Source organism: Coccomyxa subellipsoidea (genome assembly GCF_000258705.1).
Source record: "Coccomyxa subellipsoidea C-169, whole genome shotgun sequence".
NCBI lineage: Eukaryota > Viridiplantae > Chlorophyta > Trebouxiophyceae > Coccomyxaceae > Coccomyxa > Coccomyxa subellipsoidea.
The window spans coordinates 274,230-293,632 of NW_005178040.1; the positions used below are offsets into that span (position 1 = coordinate 274,230).

The following is a 19,403-nucleotide window of genomic DNA, read 5'->3' on the forward strand; positions in this document are numbered from 1 at the left end:
CAGCCGATTGGCGCCAGTGGCTCTTGGGCTGGATTAGTTGAAGATAATGTATGATTAAAAAAGACGCTGCTGCACGGAGGATATGAAACCGGCCCCCAGAGGCAGATAGACGCATCTGGCTGATCAATGTTGGGGTTTAGACATATTTAAGTTACTAAGCTGGTAGGAAATCAGAGACACAGCGCTTCACCCTTACTAGTGATCTACGCTCATAGCTACAACATTTGACAGAGGATCGCAACCCATGTAATAGTAATTGCCAAGGAGTCAAATTGAGTGAAAAATTCAGCATGCCGAGGCCCTTGCAATCCATTAGAGAGGTACAGAAGAATAGTGCTACATATCTAATTGCATAAGGGGCAAGCTGCAAAGAGGCAAGGCGCATTTGCAGAGGAAACTGCTTTACATCCTAATTCTTAATGTAAACCGCAGAGCGCCTGTGTATAGCAGCTCATGAAGCTGCTGCAACCACTGATGCTACTGTGAGTCAAGAGGAAAGTGTTGCAGAAACAACTTGTGCATGACCAATGATGAGCCCTTCTCACTAACCGCTCTCAACCTTGTCTGTATGCACTCAACAATGACAGCCATCATTTGGCAAGCTCTTTCAATACCCCAGCTATGCTTTTAATGGCAATGCTATTTTCCGATTCCAGCCATATCCCTTCATCTATCCAAACTGTCTCCAGGTGATTCACCGCCGCTTTCATATCTTCAAACTCAGCTGCATCGGCCAGGGTCGCTGGGTTTGTACTGGCAGGATTATTCAGCACCAGCACCAAGATTTTGCACGCTTCTGTCGGCCCTGGACAGATACACACCTGTCACAACTGCGCAATTGCGCATGCACCGGCAGACATGTGCAGTGCATGTGTTTGAGACATTTTTCCTCTATGTGCAAGAAGGCACCAAATTTGGTCTGACGGGTGTGAGGAAAAAAGCTGCACACACACCAGATATATTGTGATATACCGGGCTCTGACATGCCAAGTGCGCACCGACTTTGTGAAAGGGGATTAGGGCATCGGAGCGATACAGCCTGGCTTTGACCCGGTACAGGCCAATGATGCAATCGCAGTCATTGCTGGTCCGCAGTTCAAGGATCACATTCTCTGCCTCCAGGACTCTACACAGCCTTTCCCATAAGCCTTCGCCGTGGTCAACATTCATTGCGACTGCGTTCCCCACCACTTTGGCACTCACTGCGATGTCCCTTGTCAAGCTCAGTGTTGCAGTGTGGGAGGGACCTGCAACTGTGCTATCAATTCTTAGGCTTGCCAGGAAAGCAGTGCTTGATGTGCATCACCAAATTCAGTCGTTTCTCAGGTGCACTTCGGTCAGAAATTTGGCTCCTTCACCTTTAAGCGCTGGCTTCAGTTCAGGCTCATCAACACGCATCTCTTCAGCTGTGCAATAAGGCCAGCCCATCATTGCAAGCATTTTGGAATAGCGCTGCTCTTGTTCAAGGTACTCCATGCCCATTCTGTGGAATTCCTCTGACTGTCTGCGGGCTGCCGCTGCGTGTCTGCGGGCACCATCCGCCAGCTACAGCATGAACCACCATCAAGGAACTAGGAAGGCCCATATCTTTTGTTTAAGAGCTCCAACTTAGTTTAACGTCGTGTGCGTGTCAACAGTGCTGGAAGGGCGTTGCTGTGGGACAGTTGTATAGAATGCCTGGCAATATGCTTCAGATGGGATGACCTCTTGCAGCACAGTGGCAAGAACTTTCGAGTTCGACGTAGCGATGTCAATCGCCAATCCTTCATCAGGAGTGCTGCACAAAGCAGTGGTTATCTCTACATCAGTATAGCTCTTATTAGCAAGGTGATCCATGGCATATCGTCAGCATCTCCTAATTTCTCGTCTCACCTATTCGGAGAATGAAGATCCACTTCAGATGGGATGACCTCTTGCAGCACAGTGGCAAGAACTTTTGAGTTCGACGTAGCGATGTCAAAAGCCGATCCTTCATCAGGAGTGCTGCACAAAGCAGTGGTTATCTCTACATCAATAAAGCTCGTACCAGCAAGGTGGTCCATGGCATATCGTCAGCATCTCCTAATTTCTCCTCTCACCTAATCGGAGAATGGGGATCCGCTTCAGGTGGAACCCGCTGTTTTGTACTTCTGCGGAACATCCTTCCTAAGTATTCGCTTTTTATAAGGAGGCTCTGTTCAAGACAGGATGCTCGTAAGCTCTGCAACATGAAGACTGAAAATAGAGATTATTATTCTTGCAAGTCGTCCGATGATTGCAGGACCAGGTCACTGTTGCGCTTTGTAACCGCCATCCCAGATTAGGCACGCCCCCGATGGACGTGTGTGCACGGGCGTCAATGCTGCGCCATTCGAATGATTGCCGTGATTGGAATTGATGGCAGAAAGAACCAATCAATCGTTAACTCAGATTTCCTGGCAGTCTGTACAAAAGAGCTGAGGCAAATAGTCGCACCGAGCATCACATTTGCCCATCTGTTGCCTGACTGTTTGCGCATTGTCACAGACTGAAGTCATTTTCTTCAGGACGATTGAGGGATCTCGTTTGCCTGTCTTTTCCACCTTCAATCGCATTCGAGACGTCTGCATTCTCTATGGGTGAGTACTGATTATCCTTAAGTACTCTCAAACTGTCTTCGTTCGTCCCTGTTCCTTCACATTTCTTTGCGCTTAGAAACAGACCATCTCACACGTCTGTGGGTGGGCTGCGACTCTTTCACGAGAGACTATGTGCATCATTTCTTCCTTCGAATTGGTAGAAGTAAAGAGCCATATGCACAGTGACTTCTGCATGTGTACAAAGTCTCTCCTGGCCTGGCAGAAGTAAGGGTGACGCCGACCCAGAAGACGACCTGCGAAAGCTAAGACAACATGTTTGCGATCGCTTAAATTAACACCTGACAGATGTAGCTGTAGCTCTAGACCCTTGCGGGAACCTTGGTCGCCTTAATCTAGGGATTAGGGAAAGCTGTCGGGAAAAGTATTTTTGCCTGGCGGCAGTATCCTACCATGACCTGTTGTTGCGCATGCGCAGTGCTTGCAGATGGTTCTGAAAACGAAATGTGGGAGTATTTTGCATGTGCATGTGCAGTGCAGTGCAGCCCCGTGCACCCGCACCCCCCCCCCCTTCTCTCCATCTCAATCTTGTTCCCCCCACTGGACGGGACGTCCTGACTGGCCAGACGACTTCTTCTGCAGGGAGGATGTTTGTCAAGCAAACTTCCCATACAATCCAAAAGGCAGGTAGGTGTACGAAAACGCCAGGTACCACGGCTGGAGTTGAGATGAGTAATGTCTCAGTGTCAAACAGTGAGGTTGCTCAATCACATGAGAGTGAGTTGAGGGGGCTTCTGGTTGGGTCAACCTTGTCAGTTCAATGGTACTGTTCAAAGTGATTAGATTGCAAATATTGCATTTCGGTGTTGTAATATTGCCAGGGCCTGCCAGCTGTATATGAATGATTCTTGCGCAGCCCTATACTTTTATCCTTTGTCACTGAAGACAAGCCAAACTGTCATGCACTCTTTCATAAATCAGTCACTCCACATCTCTAGCCACACTTACATATTAGCCCAAAATGTAGTGTCAGAAGCACAGTTGCACGACACCTGACACGCGTGTCAGGTGTCGGAGTGTCGCGGACGTTCGCAAACGCGTGTCCAATTTTGGCCATTTCCGACACCGCTCCGACACCGGGTTACGTAAGGGTTACGTTTGACCGTTTCTGATCGTTTTTGGCCGCTTGGACGCCGGGAAATGACCCAACAACACCCCAAACACACATAACATGCTTGTAAAGGTGTTTAGAGACAATTCCGATGTGTTTTGATGCGTTGTCGGGTCCGGAAACAGCTTTTTGAGGTTCCGTCAACCTTAGTAATCTGTAGTCATCACCCGATTGCATGGTTACTAACGTCCTCAGGTCTGGACACGCGTGTCGCGGTGTCGCGGTGTCGCGAACGTTCGCAAACGCGTGTCCAAATTTTGACCAGCCGTGTCGTGCAACTATGGTCAGAAGTGGTCAAACCAGCAGTGTCCCCCTGAAGCTTTTCGAGGCGCTCTTGAACAGTCGCCTATATTCTTCATCGCTGTCAGGTTTGAGCCCTCATGATCCCTAGCAGCTGCCTCTTTGATTGCTGTCAATAAGTACCTCTCAAAGAAGAAATGGTCAATGCATGAACCCGGGTATTGTTGCTCTTTCCTCAATTGTTGATCTCAAAGGCAGGCATGCCCAGGATCATGCATAAACCATTGTGCAGCATTTCCACATGGCCAACTTACAAATTCGCCTCCAGTGTATTTCCTCTGTTCATCGTGGGCAACTCATCAGTACTGTTTCGCTGCCAACCTCTCTAAAGACCTCTGTTTCAAGATAAATTCCCTCCAGAAGCCCAAAAACGCACAGCGCCACTGAGAGACTGGCGCTCAGACGAGGTGTGCCCCCTTCTCCAGGCGCTCCTCCGCGATGGCCTCAATATCCTCCTCCTCAGCGTCTGGCTCCTTCCAGCGCCCGTGCTCCTTGATCAGCTCAACAAGCTGGTCACAGGCGCCGTCCATTGGGATCCCCCTCCTCACCACCTCCTTGCCCACGTAAAGATCGATCTTTCCTGGCGCCCCGCCGACGTACCTGCACATGCACATGTTCCAGAGTCAAGGCAGGATTATTTTGTTGCCCTGCTGATCATGAAAGGGTCTCAACAAAGTGCAGCTCAGTTGGAGATGGGAGGAGCATTCTGCCGTCTCCAAGGAATGTGAACACATGCGCAGCTCGGCTGGAGATGGCAGGAGGTTTTCTGCTACCAATGCAATTCTCTGCTGCATTCTGCTCCTGGGCTGGTAGCACAGGAAGGGAAGCCTCCGGGACACCAAATTTCACCTTGAGAGACTCCTCAGAAAGGATGCACGGTAGGGGGCTGGTCGCTTCGAGCAAAAAAAAAACCACACGCTTGGTTTGCAACTGCTCTCTGCGAGATCAGCAGGGCATAGCACCGACAGTGGCTTGGTACCCAGAGAGGCTATAGAGAGGATTGCATGAAATGCGGTCGGGGAATCACAGCCCCCAAGAAGTCTGTCATGTTGGAGAAGATCTTCTTCTTTCCTGCTCAGTGAGACAAGCAAGGCAGCGCACCCAAAATCGGCGTCGGCCATCTCGCCTGGCCCGTTCACAATGCAGCCCATGACGGCGATGGAGACACCCGGCAGGTGTCCGGTCTGCGTGCGGATCTGTTCGGTGACCTCCTGAAGGTCGAAGAGTGTGCGGCCGCAGCTGGGGCAGGAGACGTACTCGGTCTTTGTGTTGCGCATCCGAGAACCCTGCATGCATGCGAGGGAGTCTGATCAGGATACAAGTGATGCACATGCGCGCACATGCGATCATGTGCACTGTTGGAGGGAAAGGTCAAGGCAGAGCGAGCGCCAGAGGAAGCAAGAAAGCTGCCTCACATTGCGCGTTAAGCAACAGGTATGCTTCCCCGGCTGAGGGAGCACAAAAGACTTTGGACAGGACCACTTGCTGATACGAAGATGCTTGTAGGTGGCAATGATCCACAGACATGGCACACACCCCAATCCACTCACTGACGCCGAATGGCCAGACGGCTGAAGTACTGTGCCAGTGAGAGGGTATGGAGATATCCCGACTCACAGAAGGGGTACCTCTGCCATTCAAGTCGCCAGTAGCACGACAAACAGTGGAAGCACTGCTGAGAGAGAAGGCAGACGTGATAGTACACATAATGGCGCCTATTTGCCCGCCTGCTTTCACAGTGATTGATGCTGTAAGAGGTGTTACCACAACGACTAAGGTGCATAATGGTCATGGATATTCAAGCAGGAGTCAGGCAAGAGAGCAGCACCTGCAGAAGGCCGAATGACATGGTGCGGAGGAAGTCCAAGTCCTCTGATGGGCACTCGATGGCCACACCGTCGCCCAAGCCGTCCACGAGGAGCGCGCCGATCTCAGTGCCAGACGTCAGCACCAGCTCGTCGCGTGACACTCCTGTTACACACGCAGCGCATGCAATTAGAACTAGATTATAGAACCACAGAGAAATACCCTGTACATCTCTGTAGAGATCATGACAATCCTGCATTGACAGACCCCGGACTTCTCGATGCATTCTGCTGTACTGGATAATCAGAGGCCCTGTCTGGGTGCTTGGACAAGGTTCCTGCAAATTCTGCCGCACATCCAATTAAAAGCTGCGCATTCTGACACGCCCTGCTTGGGAACTTCGACAGAGGCTCTGCAATGCAATCTAAGAGATCCGCTTATGATATTGGCACAAGTTCTGCAATGCAGTGCTCTCTTGTCCAAAAGGCAGCAGCGTTACCTGCTGGGAAGACGCGTTGGTGGATGACGGGGATGTCAATGTCGTGGCTCTGCAGCCGCTCGAAGAAGCGGCGGGACGCATGCACGCGGCTGACGCCCGGTGCAACGTTGAGGAGCGCCAGCACTGCGCCGGAATCCTGCACACAGAAACACAAACCTCAGATGACACTCACACTGATCCACAAACGGCCGTTCAGTGGTCTCAAAATGCTGCAGTAGCCAAGCTCGGCAAAGGGCCATCCACATTGATCTCCAGCCTCCATTGGCACTTGTTGAGGGAAAGTGCATTCCTAATGAAACACACCTTAATGAACTACGAGGTCCTTGAATGCAAACCTAGAGGCAAGCTCTGGCCTTCAAGATTGAATGCAATGAAATCTTAGGAATGCTTGACAGGCAGAGATGCGCACATGCAGGGCGGTCAGGCCAGGCAACAGAGACCATGGACCGCCTCTGCCTTCCAACAAAACCTGCCTGAAGACCTTTTCTGAGACAGACAGAGTGACCATATCAGCCGACATATCCCCAGGCCACCTGTCGCCTTCAGGAACATAACTCAACTGGCCACGAAAAGAAGGGTGCGGCTGATACACTAGGAAAAGAAACACACCCGGAGTGCAGCGACATCTTCCTCGGGCTCGGTGCTGTCCAGAGACAAGGCGAAGCGGCCAAGAAAGGCCAACAATACACCCAATTTCGTTCTTTGTTGTTTTTTCTGTTCTTTCCTCCTACTTGATGTATCTCCCACACCCTGACCCTGAACCCCAACTGGCCAGAATACTGAAGATGACCAACTTGAGGGAAATGGCAGAAGTAGAAATAGGGAGTGAGCAAAAACCACACCCGAAGAGCGGCGACATCTTCCTCGGGCTCGGTGCCGTCCACGGAGACGGCGAATCGGCCGGCGCCCTCCGGCAGGCGCACGCCGCCGGCGCGCACGGCTGCGGCCGCCTCGGAGAGAGGGAACGCCGCGACCGCATGCTGCAGCGGGTCCGCCTCCAGCGCCGCCGCCGGCGCGATCACGTGCACGCCCACCTCCTGCGCATTAGTATCATGTAATGACATTAGTAATATGGCTCCTTCAGGCATGCATGAAGCAGATACTCGTCCAGGTATGCATGCAGCAGCGATGTCGGGGAGGGTGGAGCGTTGCTAGATTGGGAGGTCCAGCACAGCACAACACAGCAGCCATTTCATCGTTTCTGTGAGTGCAAGGTTTGCGCAAGGTTGTGTCAATTGATCAGGGCAGCTGTCGCAAACAGCTTCTTGCCAATAGGGAAGCGCCAGTTGAGGGTCAGAAGATTCAGAGGGGTTGGAGAGAGCGGATGCATAAGGGACAGCCAGGTATGCTCTTCCATGAGGCAGAGGCATGATAGGAATCGGTGGACTTGCTGGAAAGTACTGAATCCACATATTCCCTCTTGTCAGTCTAGGCAAATGCTCCAAGATTTCAGTTGTTGCAGGAAGACTCCGCACCTGCAGGCGGGCGAGTGCGCGGCGCTTATCTTTGTCGGAGGACGCCGGCACTTCAGGGAGGAGCAGCGTGTCGGAGGTTGCCTGATCCTTGAAAGGCATGCCCACCACCAGCTTGGCGCCCAGCTTCCGGTAGGTCAATTCCGGCTTCTCCAGCTCCTGCGCATGCCAAACTGGCCGTCAACAAACAATGTCCAGGTGGAATGAATCTCCTTCATTTCCGGAGACGCTGCTCGAGTGCTGTTGAAGGTGTGTGGGCCCCTTCAAGAAAAGTTCACGGGAGTGGACTACAGACAGCTGCAATCCCACCACTCTCCCCTTCAAAGGCATTTGCAATTCCTCCAATCCTCAATGCCGAGGAGGTGCTCTTCTGCGGCAATCTCAGATCAGCAAGAGTCCACTGCAAAGGCATTTGCAACCCCGCCAAATCTCGATGGCAAAAAATGGTCCACTCTGCATCCACCCAACACTGTCAAGAGGTAACATGTGGAGAGAATCCAAGAAAGCTCCTTCTTCAGAGCTTCATGCTGAGCCGGATCATGTGATGCCTGCACAGTCATGGCTGACAGCATCTGCCTGCTCTCACAGGCTGGCATGCGAGCTCCAGATGGGTGGATGGATACCATGCACACCACAGGAGAGAGTTGCATGTAGCTTAAACCTTTAGTATGCTGATGGGCCTTAGGCCAAACAAGACAGCACATGTAGGGTAACCGCGAACAGCAGTGGAGCCCTGTTACTTGCCCTGATCACCTAGCATGCACTCGCATTCTTGTGCTAAATACAAAGCAAACAGGCACAGAAAATGCCCACACCTGGAAGGTGACCACAGACAGCACTGTCCCTAGCCTGATCAGGCTAGCATACACTGCTCTCTTTTTCCATTTCTCCAGTTGAAAGGGAGATTCAAGTAATACGGCGAAAGAAAAGGCCCGCACCTGCAGGGTGACCGCAGACAGCACGGAGCCGTCGCGGTGCAGGAGGGGCCGGAAGTCGACGGGGTCCCCTTCCCGCTGCTCCGGCAGCCGCCCCGCGCGCCGCGTGAAGGTGTGTATGTCCCGGTGCGCCTCCGGAAATGGGTCCACTCCAAACCCCTCGCGGCAAGCCCGCTCCCCAAAGCCCGCCAACTTCCTGCAGCACGCGTCAGATACTATGATTGCTCGTTATTGTAATGTGCTGCACCTCCATCGAATCACTGCCCCATACCCGAGGCCCTCCTATCCACGTTATAGACCTCTGACTCCGCCCAAAAGCTCAGCTCAAAAAAAGCTGTAAAACTTTCCGGGGCGGTATTTCCTCCATGCAACAGTGCCGTTATAGCGATGGTGCTAGCAATGCATCACTTGGCTCCTGCGGTACATGTGCGCTCATGCTGGCAATGGGGGAGGTCTGCCAAAAAGCAAAGGCATGTGCAGAACGCAGCACAGCAACACTCTATGCCTCCGCAATCTGGCACAAATCACCCCTGTCAGCATGAGGGGAAGCCCACCCCAGTCCCTGAAAGGTCCAAGGACTAGCTCCATCGGTGGTATCACGCACCCGCAGGGCACAATCTCGAGCTCGGGGTCTTCCGTGAGTGACACGCGGATCGTATCGCCCAGGCCATCCATCAGCAGCGCGCCGATGCCGATGGCGCTCTTCATGCGCCCGTCCTCGCCCTCTCCCGCCTAGTCAGGCAACGCGTGCTTGATTAGTAACCCCTGATTAGTGCCTCAGATTACTCGCTGAAATCGGTAGTCTGTACGAGCCACTGACATGATATGATGTCATGACAACTTGTTGCATGCGGCAATAGTCTCACACTGTTGTCATGTGCCTGATGCAGCCGTGCACGCCAAAAGGGAGGCATGCATCTATACAAAGCTTTGTTGCAGAAACGCAGAAGGTACATCTCTTCAAATCAGATATAGTGACATGCAGGGTGCACATACTAGAGTTATATATAGACCCCCTGAGAAACCCTGCAGAAGGGGGGAGAATGAATGAGTTGCTTGCAGGTCAGTGGGCAAGGCAAGGAGATGGAAAAAGGGAGAAGATAAATGGCAGCGCACCTCAGTGACACCCAGGTGCAGGGGGTAGTCCCACCCCTTGGCATACATCTCCTCTGCCAGCAGCCGGTAGGCTTGCACCATCACAAGCGGGTTGGATGCCTTCATGGAGAAGAGGAAATTGTGGTAATCGTGGTCACGGCAGATGTCCGCAAACTCAAACGCGCTCTCCACCTGCGCACCCCCAGGACACCCTTATTTTCCACTGCAAGGCACAAGCCAAGAGAAGGTTCCAGGGTCGTCATTGTTCAACTCCTATCAACCAGCCGGCAAAAGCAGGTGCTTGCATGCCTGCTGCAGTGCATCTGCAGACATTATGGCTCAAGAGACGCCCAACCAGAGCCACTCGCCTTCCCGGACCACTCAGGCAAGAGTAGGTGCGTGGGTGGTGGACCAGGTTCAATTTCAAATTCAAAATGCAGAGCATAGCAGAGCATGCACACCATGCCGCGGGGGGTGTCGCCATAGTAGGAGAGGATGCGCGCTGAGAGGGAGCCATGGTTGGTGCCGATGCGCATCGCGCGCCCCAGCCGCTTGCACTTCTCGACCAGCGGCGTGAAGGTCTGCAAGAAATACACAAGTGGATGGGCTCAGAAGCTGAGCGGGATAATAGCTCAAGGCTTGAATACACGGGGGTACCACTTGATTCGTAAAAGAGGTTGGAAGTCAATGTAAGCATCATCATCATAATGACTGACGCAAATTCACCAAGGTATCTGCAGCGGCATAAAAAACACTACAAGCTGTGCAGAGTGCGTAGACGCTCTCGGCTCTTGTGGCAATCTTGAAAGTGATGGCAACCAGATACCAGCAGGGCCATGTTGTTTCCGACATCTCTATGGTGACAGCCCGAAGACAACGAAGATATCTACGACCCCCTAAAGCATGACAAGTAGCACTGCGTCAACACATGCTCCAAGGAACCACAGAGACCCTCTGCCGTTGGGGTTAACATCATAGTGATGGCAATAAGCTACCAACAAACCCAGGACATGAAACCACTACCTATGACATACCAATTCATGGGGTCAAACACACGGAGCTCTCCTTGCATGGCTTAAGAAGGGGGTACATGTCGCCGCAACCGCTGCATGGAAACCAAGCAAACCAGAAATGCCGAAAGAGCAGAAGAAAGACATGGCCCCACCTCACGGATGTGCTCCTGTTCTGCCTTGAATTGGGCGGGGTCGTCATAATTGATGACCTCGAAGGTCTTGCGCCCGTCGGCGAAGTTCCCCGGGTTGATGCGGATCTTCTCAAAGGCCTCTGCCACCATCATCGCCACCTGAGGCTGAAAGTGGATGTCCGCCACCAGCGGCACATCATACCTGCACCACAGCCGACAAAATGCAGCTCACTAATTGTGGCATGATTGTCACAAGCGGACCAGCACAAACGCATGCCGCAAGCATGCAATTCCTTGAGCTGCAACTGCCACAGATACCGTACAATAAATGTCATGACAGCGGCCTTTAAGCAGGACAATCTCGAACAAGGATGCACTTGATGTTCTCTGGAGATCCCTTGCAAACTAGCTCCTGGCATTATGGCGCAAACGGCTTGAGCGTAATTTTCTTTTTTGGATGCGTATGACAGGGCAAGCAGCCACTGGGAGACTCCTGGGACTTGCACGAAGGCGCTCCAGGAGCTCAGAGCGTTGCGCACCCATCTTTGAAGAGGGCCTCCCGGATGTCCATGCAGGCAGCCGCCTCCTTCTTCCCCTGTACTGTGATCCGCACAATCTCCGCACCAGAATCCACGCACCGCTTGACTTGCTCCACCGTCCCCGCCACGTCGCGTGTATCTGCACAGCACAGATATCATATTGAACCGCCTCCACTCCCCAGATCCTCATCTAGCAGCAGCCCTCCAGCTCTGCACCGCCATGTCACTGGAGCATGCATGCCAGCACTGGCAATGAGAACCGACGGTAGCCATGCAATTCGCAAGAAACAGAGAGAGCCCTGTGTGGCTGATTATTAGCTTGGCTGTCTAAAAATATTGTGGGACCAATCAGCAGATATAGACATCATGTGGTGCGCAATGTGTACCTGTGGTCGTCATGGTCTGCAACCTGACTGGGTGTTCGCTCCCAGTCTCCACCTTGCCAATCTGCAGCCATCAAAGAACACCATCAGGGATGCTGGTGCTACGCTGTTGCCCAGGCAGTGGAAAGCTACAGATTTGCGGAATGTCTACTGTCCAGTACACTCTGCAATGTACTCGGAAAAGCAAGCTTGCGTGCATTCCTGGTCAAAGTACAGGCAGCATTGGAGAAATCAACTCACGTGGATCGTGCGAGTTGGTCGCCGGATTGTCTGGTAGATGCTCTCACAGTACTTTGGCAGAGCAAGCTTTTTCTCTTGCGGCAGAATAATGGGACCTTCCGCTACAACCCCCTGGACAGACACAGCACAGAACCTCACTGATGGAAAATTTCACCTCTCAACACAGGGCAAGGCAAGAAACACAGCTAACAAAGGACTATCCGTAGATCGGATGATGTGCCAGGTCCCAGCAATATCAGTGAGATTGCGAAATCCTCAATTCGATACTTCCGAAATTGCTATGGAAACAGACAAAAGCCAAGAAGAGAGGGAAGATTCACCTGGATGGGAATATGCCTCCTTCGACCTCTGCTCGTGTGGGATATGCATGCAGCTCTTTTATTTGTAATCCTCTCCGAAAAAGTGCTGCAGCCCTGTGAGCTATGCAGGGCATGATGTTGCACCATAGTGTTCTGCCTTCAGATTACGTCGCTCTTGGCAGTCTCGAGAATCTCAGGTGTGCATAATGCGGTAACAGAATATTACTGTAAAGAAGAAAATATTTTCGTCTCAATTTTTCCTCTTCCTACTTACATTAGGCTCAGAGCAAGAAGCAGCAGTGGATATGCCATCAGATGATTGGCAGATCCACCACGAGTCCTATTTTGGCTTCAAAAGTCAGGAGGTATGAATGCGTGAATGACAGGATCTGATGCTGGATGTAAGTCACCATCAACAGGCCCAGTTGCGTTGAAACAACGTAAACTAACTGGACCGTTCAGTGCATGTGCCTAGGCGTGGTATCATGAGCACCATTGCTGGCATGATGCCACCGCGGCTGAGCGCGGATCGTGAAAAAAAAACTATGGTATGGCCTGGCCCAGGGGCTCTAAAAAGTCATTGCAATTGGAAGAGTTTAAAGCTCAAACTCGTTGAAGAAGTAGGCTGCATGCGCATGCCTGGCGCGCAGCTACCTAGATTCTGAAAGAAATCATGCAACCCAAGCTATTTATTGTCGAAAGCTAATGCCAACGCTTCTGGTGTAATTTGCATCACAGGTTTCTGATGCCAGCAAGAGCAGCATATTTCCTTAATCATTGCAGGGACCTTCAAAGCGAAAGATGCTGCATGCCAGGTCAGATTCTGCTGACGTGGTCGTCGATCGTCATCGTCGTCATCGATTTCAAGTAAACCTTCAGCTAATTGATTTCTCAGGCAAACGAGAGCAGAAAGTAGATGCCCTGACTCTGAAATGGAGTTGTCTGTCGGGAAGCAAAAGAATTATCACGGACGTGACGATTTTCAGTTGAGCACCTTGTAGGCACTTTGTCAAAAGCACCTTCCAACGGACCACCCCGAAGGGCACCAAGATCAAAAATCCGGCGCAACACATCAGAAGGGAACCGATCATTTGGAAGCGTGCACGCCAAACACGGCATGGTACGTACCGTATACGCTGCTGGTTGCCTGTATGTGATCTGGGCCGTTCTCATAGCAGTTGTTGCTCAGCTTCGCAAATGCGCACTACTTTCGGCAGTACTATTGCTCTCTAGGCCTCACAATGCCCATCGTAAATGTGTAGTAGAGCCGTGAGTTTCTGATTGCGAGACAGTATGGTGCCACTAGGGCGCTCTACGAACACACTGTTCGCAGCATCGTGTGGCTGTGACACAGATTGTATGCTTCTTTCGGAACATGTACCATATGGCGTCAATTTTCCGGGCCTGGATCATTGCAAGTCATGCCCAGGCACATGGAGCACTCCCTTACTCACTACGCAGAGCCCATTCTAAACGTTGAGTGTGCTTTCTTCTGACAGGAGATCCCGGAGTCCTTCGACCTCGCTTACGCACTAAGCGATTTAACCATCAAGCTCTTCGGAGTATGGATCCTGGTCGAAATCTGCCACGGGGCGCTCATCCTCTTCAGATGCTGGCGCATTGGCAGGTGCGCCCATCACAGATCCTATCTGTTGAGGTTCGGAAACACTTAGGAACCCATACCCTGTCCCCTCCTCTCACACTGTCCTGCAGCAGAACTAGTTTTGCTTGCCATTTGGGGATTGCATGTATCCCATGCCTAACTGGCTGTCCCAGCCAAACCCCCGTAGCTAGGTGGGTCTCAAAAAGCTGGATAAGTTATATGGGATATCAAAAGGATGACTGAGCAGGAGCTGAGAAGCTGCGGTGCAACTGCTGCAGGAAGCTGCGGCACCTGCCGAGCCTGCCTCCTTCGCTGCTGGGACCCTTGGAGGTCATGCGCGATAGAACAGACCGCCACCGGCTCTATGTGGAGTGGGCGCAGAAATACGGGCCTATCATGACCTACCGCATCCTCACCACGCACGTGAGTCAGCCTTAGATCTTCATTGTCTGTTGCATTCTACGGCGGACAACTAAACGACTGTGCATCTTATACTTGCAGCTGCCGCAAAGGTGTGTGCGGTCTAATGGCCTAGTGTCCATATGTGCGCTGCTTTCGTGCTTTGGCATGCTACAGTATTGAGGAAATGACAATTATTGCCTTAAATTGGCATGCATGCAGACCGTGTCGTCGTTGGCTTGAGCATGCAGGCCGTCTGCTGCATCAAAGGCTGCTCCTGACCACTTTTCAAGCATAGAGGGCGATGGAGCTTAGATCACCGGCAATGGTGCAGGAGAAGGGCTGCTCTTACAACCCCTTGACAGAAAAGGGTTCAACTTACAGTTTCCTGTGCAGGTGGTGATGGTCACAGATCCTGTCATCGCGGCGGAGGCGCTGCGCCACAAGAGCCTCGACAAGGACCTGCCCCAGCAGTTTGGCAGCCGCGCGCTGGACGAGGTGATCCTTACATAACCTCACATCATCATGTGTGATACTTACCTTCCCAGGCACAGTCGTCTTGGGATTGTTACGTAGAAAGCAGCAGACGGATCTCCTGGGCCAAAAGCAGCGCTGTCTGCCTCACATTTTGCTTCTTTCTCTGCCTTTGCTCCGTGCGCAGGAACCTTGCTCAGACGGCAGTGTGCAGTAATTTATTCAGCAATTCAATGAAGACAAAAGGATATTGGATGCTGATCCTGCGGCGGTGTTGTGTGCAGTTTTCGGGTCCAAACGCGCACAAGACAATTCTGACGCTGCCCACGGACGAGCGCTGGAAGGCCGTGCGCAAAGCAGTCGCCACTGCTTTCAGCACTTCCAACATGCGCGCCAATTTTCCAGGTGATACACGCTTTTGCATCCAGTCACTTGTCTATTCTTGGGACCCTTACGCCTCAAAAGTGTTTCTCAATGGAATTGCGAAAGAAAACTCCTGCAGTTGCTACATGAGGGAGCTCACTTCTATCCCGACCTTCCTCCCTGCTATGCTCTGATTGTGTGTGGTCAGGCAAGAACCGTGTCTGGGGAAAGCAGCATGGCATAGAGTTGCACACCTCATGCTGGACATTTGCTTGGATTGTGGGACTCAAAAGGTGAACAAGATGGCTCCGTAGGAGGTGGTTGACTGGGGTGCTAAATTTGGTGTTCATGCTGTGCCAGGGATCAGAAAGGCTTGCAATCAGCTGATTGAGGTTTTGGCCGAGGTGGGGCCGAGCGTGGCAGTGGACATGGACAACGCGACCTGTAGGGAGTCCCTGGATGTGATCGGTGCGCCCCCACCTGTCCTTTTACATTTAGATTCGGCTTATAAACCCTTGTCGGGTCTGCCTTGCTTGTGGTTATTCTTCAGGAGCTTCTGCAGGTCCTGTTCTGAAATTTGCAACCGCAGAGCGGGGTTTTGCGAATTTGTTGCCGCAAAGCTTTACCCAAGACAGGCCTGTCCTATGCACAGCTCTGCAGATGCATGCTGTAGTATAGGCCCTAGCCCTTTGTAGTCAGGTTGATAAAGAGCAGGGAGGTCTGTACTTGCGGGAAACCCTGTTGCCCAAATGCCCTGATCCATGCAGGCCAAGTGGGTTTTGGGAGGGACATGGGCGCGACGCGTTCCCTCCTGGACGACGATGAGCCGGGGCAGGCCATAACAGCGACGCAGGCCGCCCAGGCCGAGTGCGAGGCCGGCCTCAACGACCCTCTGCGCCGCTACAAGCTCTGGCGCCCGGTGAGCGCCTTACAGCCACGTTCAGATATTTCCTGTGAAACATCGAAGTACAAAGGCTTCAGAGCCTGGCTTATTTTGAATGCTTGCAAAACCCTCGGTGGGCATGGGACATGAAGTCCTCCGCCGCTGCGACTTTGCTTCACGGCCTTGGGAAATTACTGGAGGCGCCTCGCAACTTCCTTCCAATCCCTGGTCTCCATAGGACATTTATAATCCGTCCCAGCAGAGCCCAACTGCATTGCTGTGTGCTTGTCTTGCCAATCCGCATGCTTCCAATAGCTGCTACGGGGTCAAACTGCTGCTCTGGAGCACAGAGTATGCAGGCACAGGAAATCATTCCTGCACAACGGCACAGCAAGTTTACTTGTTGAAAGAAAATTCCAAACTCTAGGGGTGGGTCAAAGCAAGCTCCTGCTCATCCTGTGCATTTGGCACCGCAATGCTGAATGCATCCTTGTTTTGCGCAGGATGTGTGGGCGGGAAGAGCTGCAACAAGGCGCTTCCACAAGGTGTGTCACGCGCCTCCATTGCTACTGGAAGTTTCCAAATTCTGGCTGTAAAAATTACACGGGCTTGCATTGGGACCAGGAATTGAGTAGGGATCAGGAATCCTGTTCAGGCCACAGCACAACCCAGGGTTCTTAGGGGCTTTGATCAAACCTGAAAGGGTCACATTTGTATCCAGGTGATAGCCCGGCTGATGGCGGACATTCGACGGGAGCGGCCGGCAGAGGCGACATTTGCGGCGCATCTTCTAGATATCATCGACCCCGCCACCGGGGTGACAATCACGGACGAGTTTTTGAAGCCAGAGATCGCCCTGCTCTTCCTCGCTGGCTTTGAGAGTGAGGGCCCTTCTCTTTTCTCCTCCCTCTGCAGATTAGCAAGCTAGGTTGCATTGTGTTTTCTGGTGGTCTTTTTTTGTTGTTGGGGGTTGTGAATTCTTGAGGGCATTTAAGAAATGATTGTGCATCGCGCTTGCTGATCCATCACCATTCATTGGGTGGACAGTGTGCTAAGAACAGGATCTCGCCTTGAGGCAAGTTCAAAATGTTTTTTGGGCTCGGTCCTCCCAATATTATGGGTGATTGAGTGGCAAGACTTTCCCTACTTCACTCAGAACTCATTGTCCTTCTGTCTTCCTGAATGGCCCTGTTATAGTCATGCGTCGAAGTTCCGTACTTGTCTCCTCTGATCACAAGAAAGACAGAAATTGCAATACCTGCAGGATATTGACAGCACTTTGTGCGCGGTGTGCAGCTACGGGCCACACAGCCTCTTGGACGCTGTACGCTGTCAGTCAGGACGCTGATATTGAGGCCAAGATTACTAAGGAGCTGGCGTCCCTGGGTCTGCTAGCCACCCACGAGCAGCCACAGCCGCGATCCATCGAATGGGATGACCTCAGCAAGCTGACTTACCTCAACGCCGTCATCAAGGTGCCTCCTCAGCCTTGTGTAAGAGCGCAAGCTTGTTTTTCCATATGCGCTTGAAATGGCGAGTCATGGTGACCATTAGCTCAGCGTGAGTCGGACTATGCTGTCATGATGTAGGCCATGCCGGCACATCAGATTGTGACATTGTAAAATGCCACTCCGATATGCATGATGACTGTGACCCACCAGGACCTGATCCAGTTGCGCCAGGGGTTCAGATAGCATGCATGCCAAGGGAAGACAACAGGCACATGGCCAAATTGCTGCAACAGCTCGGTGCTTTGTGCCTCGCCCGTTCTGCCTTGTACCTTCACTTCTAACTTCACCCCCTGAATTCCAATTCAAAATTGAATTCAAATATTCTGTTTGCAGGAGTCGATGAGGAAGTATCCCGCGGGCGGAGTTGCCCCGTTCCGCGCGCCAGTGAAGGGCGCGGGAGACGTGGTCTTGGGCGGCGGTAAATTAGTCATCCCTGAGGGCGCCATTTTGCATGCGCCGATCGCCGCAATTCAGCTGTCGCCCGCGCTCTGGGACAACCCAGAGAAGTTCGACCCCGCCCGCTGGCTGCAGGTGGGTGCTCTTGTTGGTAGCCTCGGGGCTGTGAGGTGTGTGCGAGTGAGATCTTCAGACCCCGCAAGGGCTGTTGTGGAGGGTGCAAGGTGAAGAGTTTTAGCCTCCCTTCTGCTGGTGCTTTGCTACTGAGCCACACACATGCGTTGAAGGGGTGCTGTGGGTCTGTTTCTGGATCGCTGGGTCCTCGATAGACTGGGCATGCTGCTTAGAAGATTGGTGCTAACCGAGCACGCTGCTGAAATAAGAGGGATTCTGCGCACGCATATACTTACTCAAGTGCTAATTGGCATCCGCATCATTCAGAACGAGCCAGCCAGCAACCCTTCAGCTCACATCGGCTGTGTCCTCTCTAGGCACTGCTGCACTCTGTGCCTACATGCAGGCAATAAAGTAAGCTGTGCGCATGCAGGCCGACGCTGAGTATGCACCAGGGGCCAAGCTGGACGGTAAGGGTGTGAAGCGGTTCATTCCCTTTGGAGACGGCGCGAGAAACTGCGTCGGGCAGACTCTTGCGCGTCTGAACCTGACGACGGCGCTCGCGCAGCTGTACGGCAGCTTCAGCTTCCGCCTGGCTTCCGAGGTATAAACACAAGCTGATGTACGGTATCTCGAGTCACTTTGCCCTCGTGACAGGAATTGGCCGTGGGTTTTTTTTCTGTAAATCCCCTGAGTACCGGGGTGAGGGATGTATGCATGAATGTTGAGCAGCTCTTCAGAGGTCATCTTCTGCCATGTCCAGGGAAGTACGACATGTCTGCTGCCCTGCAGCTCGGCTCTGGAACGCACAGCTGATGGAGCATGTGATGCTTCTTGTGGTGAAATGAGTGATCCTGGCATTCTTTATAGGAGAAAGCATGGGAAAGACTTTTGTGCATGTTCAGGGCTGCTCACATCGCTTCCCCTGCTTTGCCTCTTCTCCACAGGGAGGACTAATGGAAGGTGTGATGTTTCATGCAGTACTGATGACTTTTATGGCTGCCCCGCAGATGGGCACAGCAGAGGAAGTGAGGGCAGCGGAGCAGGTCAACATCACGCTGTCATGTGCCAAGGGCATGAAGATGCATGCCATCCCTCGTGTGGCCCCAGTCAAGACAACCTAAGAAACAGCCGTTGCCTAGGTTAGGAGGGAAAAGAAAGATTTCGGATGAGGTGAGGTGAGGTGCACATAAAGTAAACCTGACCCCGCAAGGAATCCATG

At 52.3% G+C, this 19,403-nt stretch overlaps 2 protein-coding genes across 2 annotated transcripts; one reads left to right on the forward strand and one right to left on the reverse strand.

The window, feature by feature from the left end:
• Positions 1–4,424: 4,424 nt before the first annotated feature.
• Positions 4,425–12,705, reverse strand: COCSUDRAFT_27377 (putative chloroplast 1-hydroxy-2-methyl-2-(E)-butenyl-4-diphosphate synthase precursor; the record flags this gene model as incomplete). The annotated part of the gene is made up of 15 exons (XM_005650168.1): positions 12,460–12,705; positions 12,140–12,250; positions 11,903–11,963; positions 11,517–11,655; positions 10,999–11,179; positions 10,295–10,414; positions 9,855–10,025; positions 9,343–9,470; positions 8,742–8,934; positions 7,807–7,962; positions 7,174–7,368; positions 6,332–6,467; positions 5,855–5,997; positions 5,128–5,312; positions 4,425–4,626 (listed from the first exon to the last, which is right to left on the reverse strand). The coding sequence occupies exons 1-15, from the start codon at positions 12,583–12,585 to the stop codon at positions 4,425–4,427; spliced, it is 2,247 nt and encodes a 748-aa protein (XP_005650225.1). The 5' UTR covers positions 12,586–12,705.
• Positions 12,706–13,555: 850 nt separating this feature from the next.
• On the forward strand, positions 13,556–19,305 carry COCSUDRAFT_39976 (cytochrome P450; the record flags this gene model as incomplete). Its single annotated transcript, XM_005650169.1, has 13 exons — positions 13,556–13,558; positions 13,938–14,065; positions 14,320–14,464; positions 14,837–14,938; positions 15,199–15,319; positions 15,638–15,745; positions 16,045–16,196; positions 16,664–16,705; positions 16,882–17,041; positions 17,457–17,635; positions 18,005–18,202; positions 18,615–18,785; positions 19,192–19,305. The coding sequence occupies 13 exons, from the start codon at positions 13,556–13,558 to the stop codon at positions 19,303–19,305; spliced, it is 1,623 nt and encodes a 540-aa protein (XP_005650226.1).
• Between the last annotated feature and the right edge of the window lie 98 nt (positions 19,306–19,403).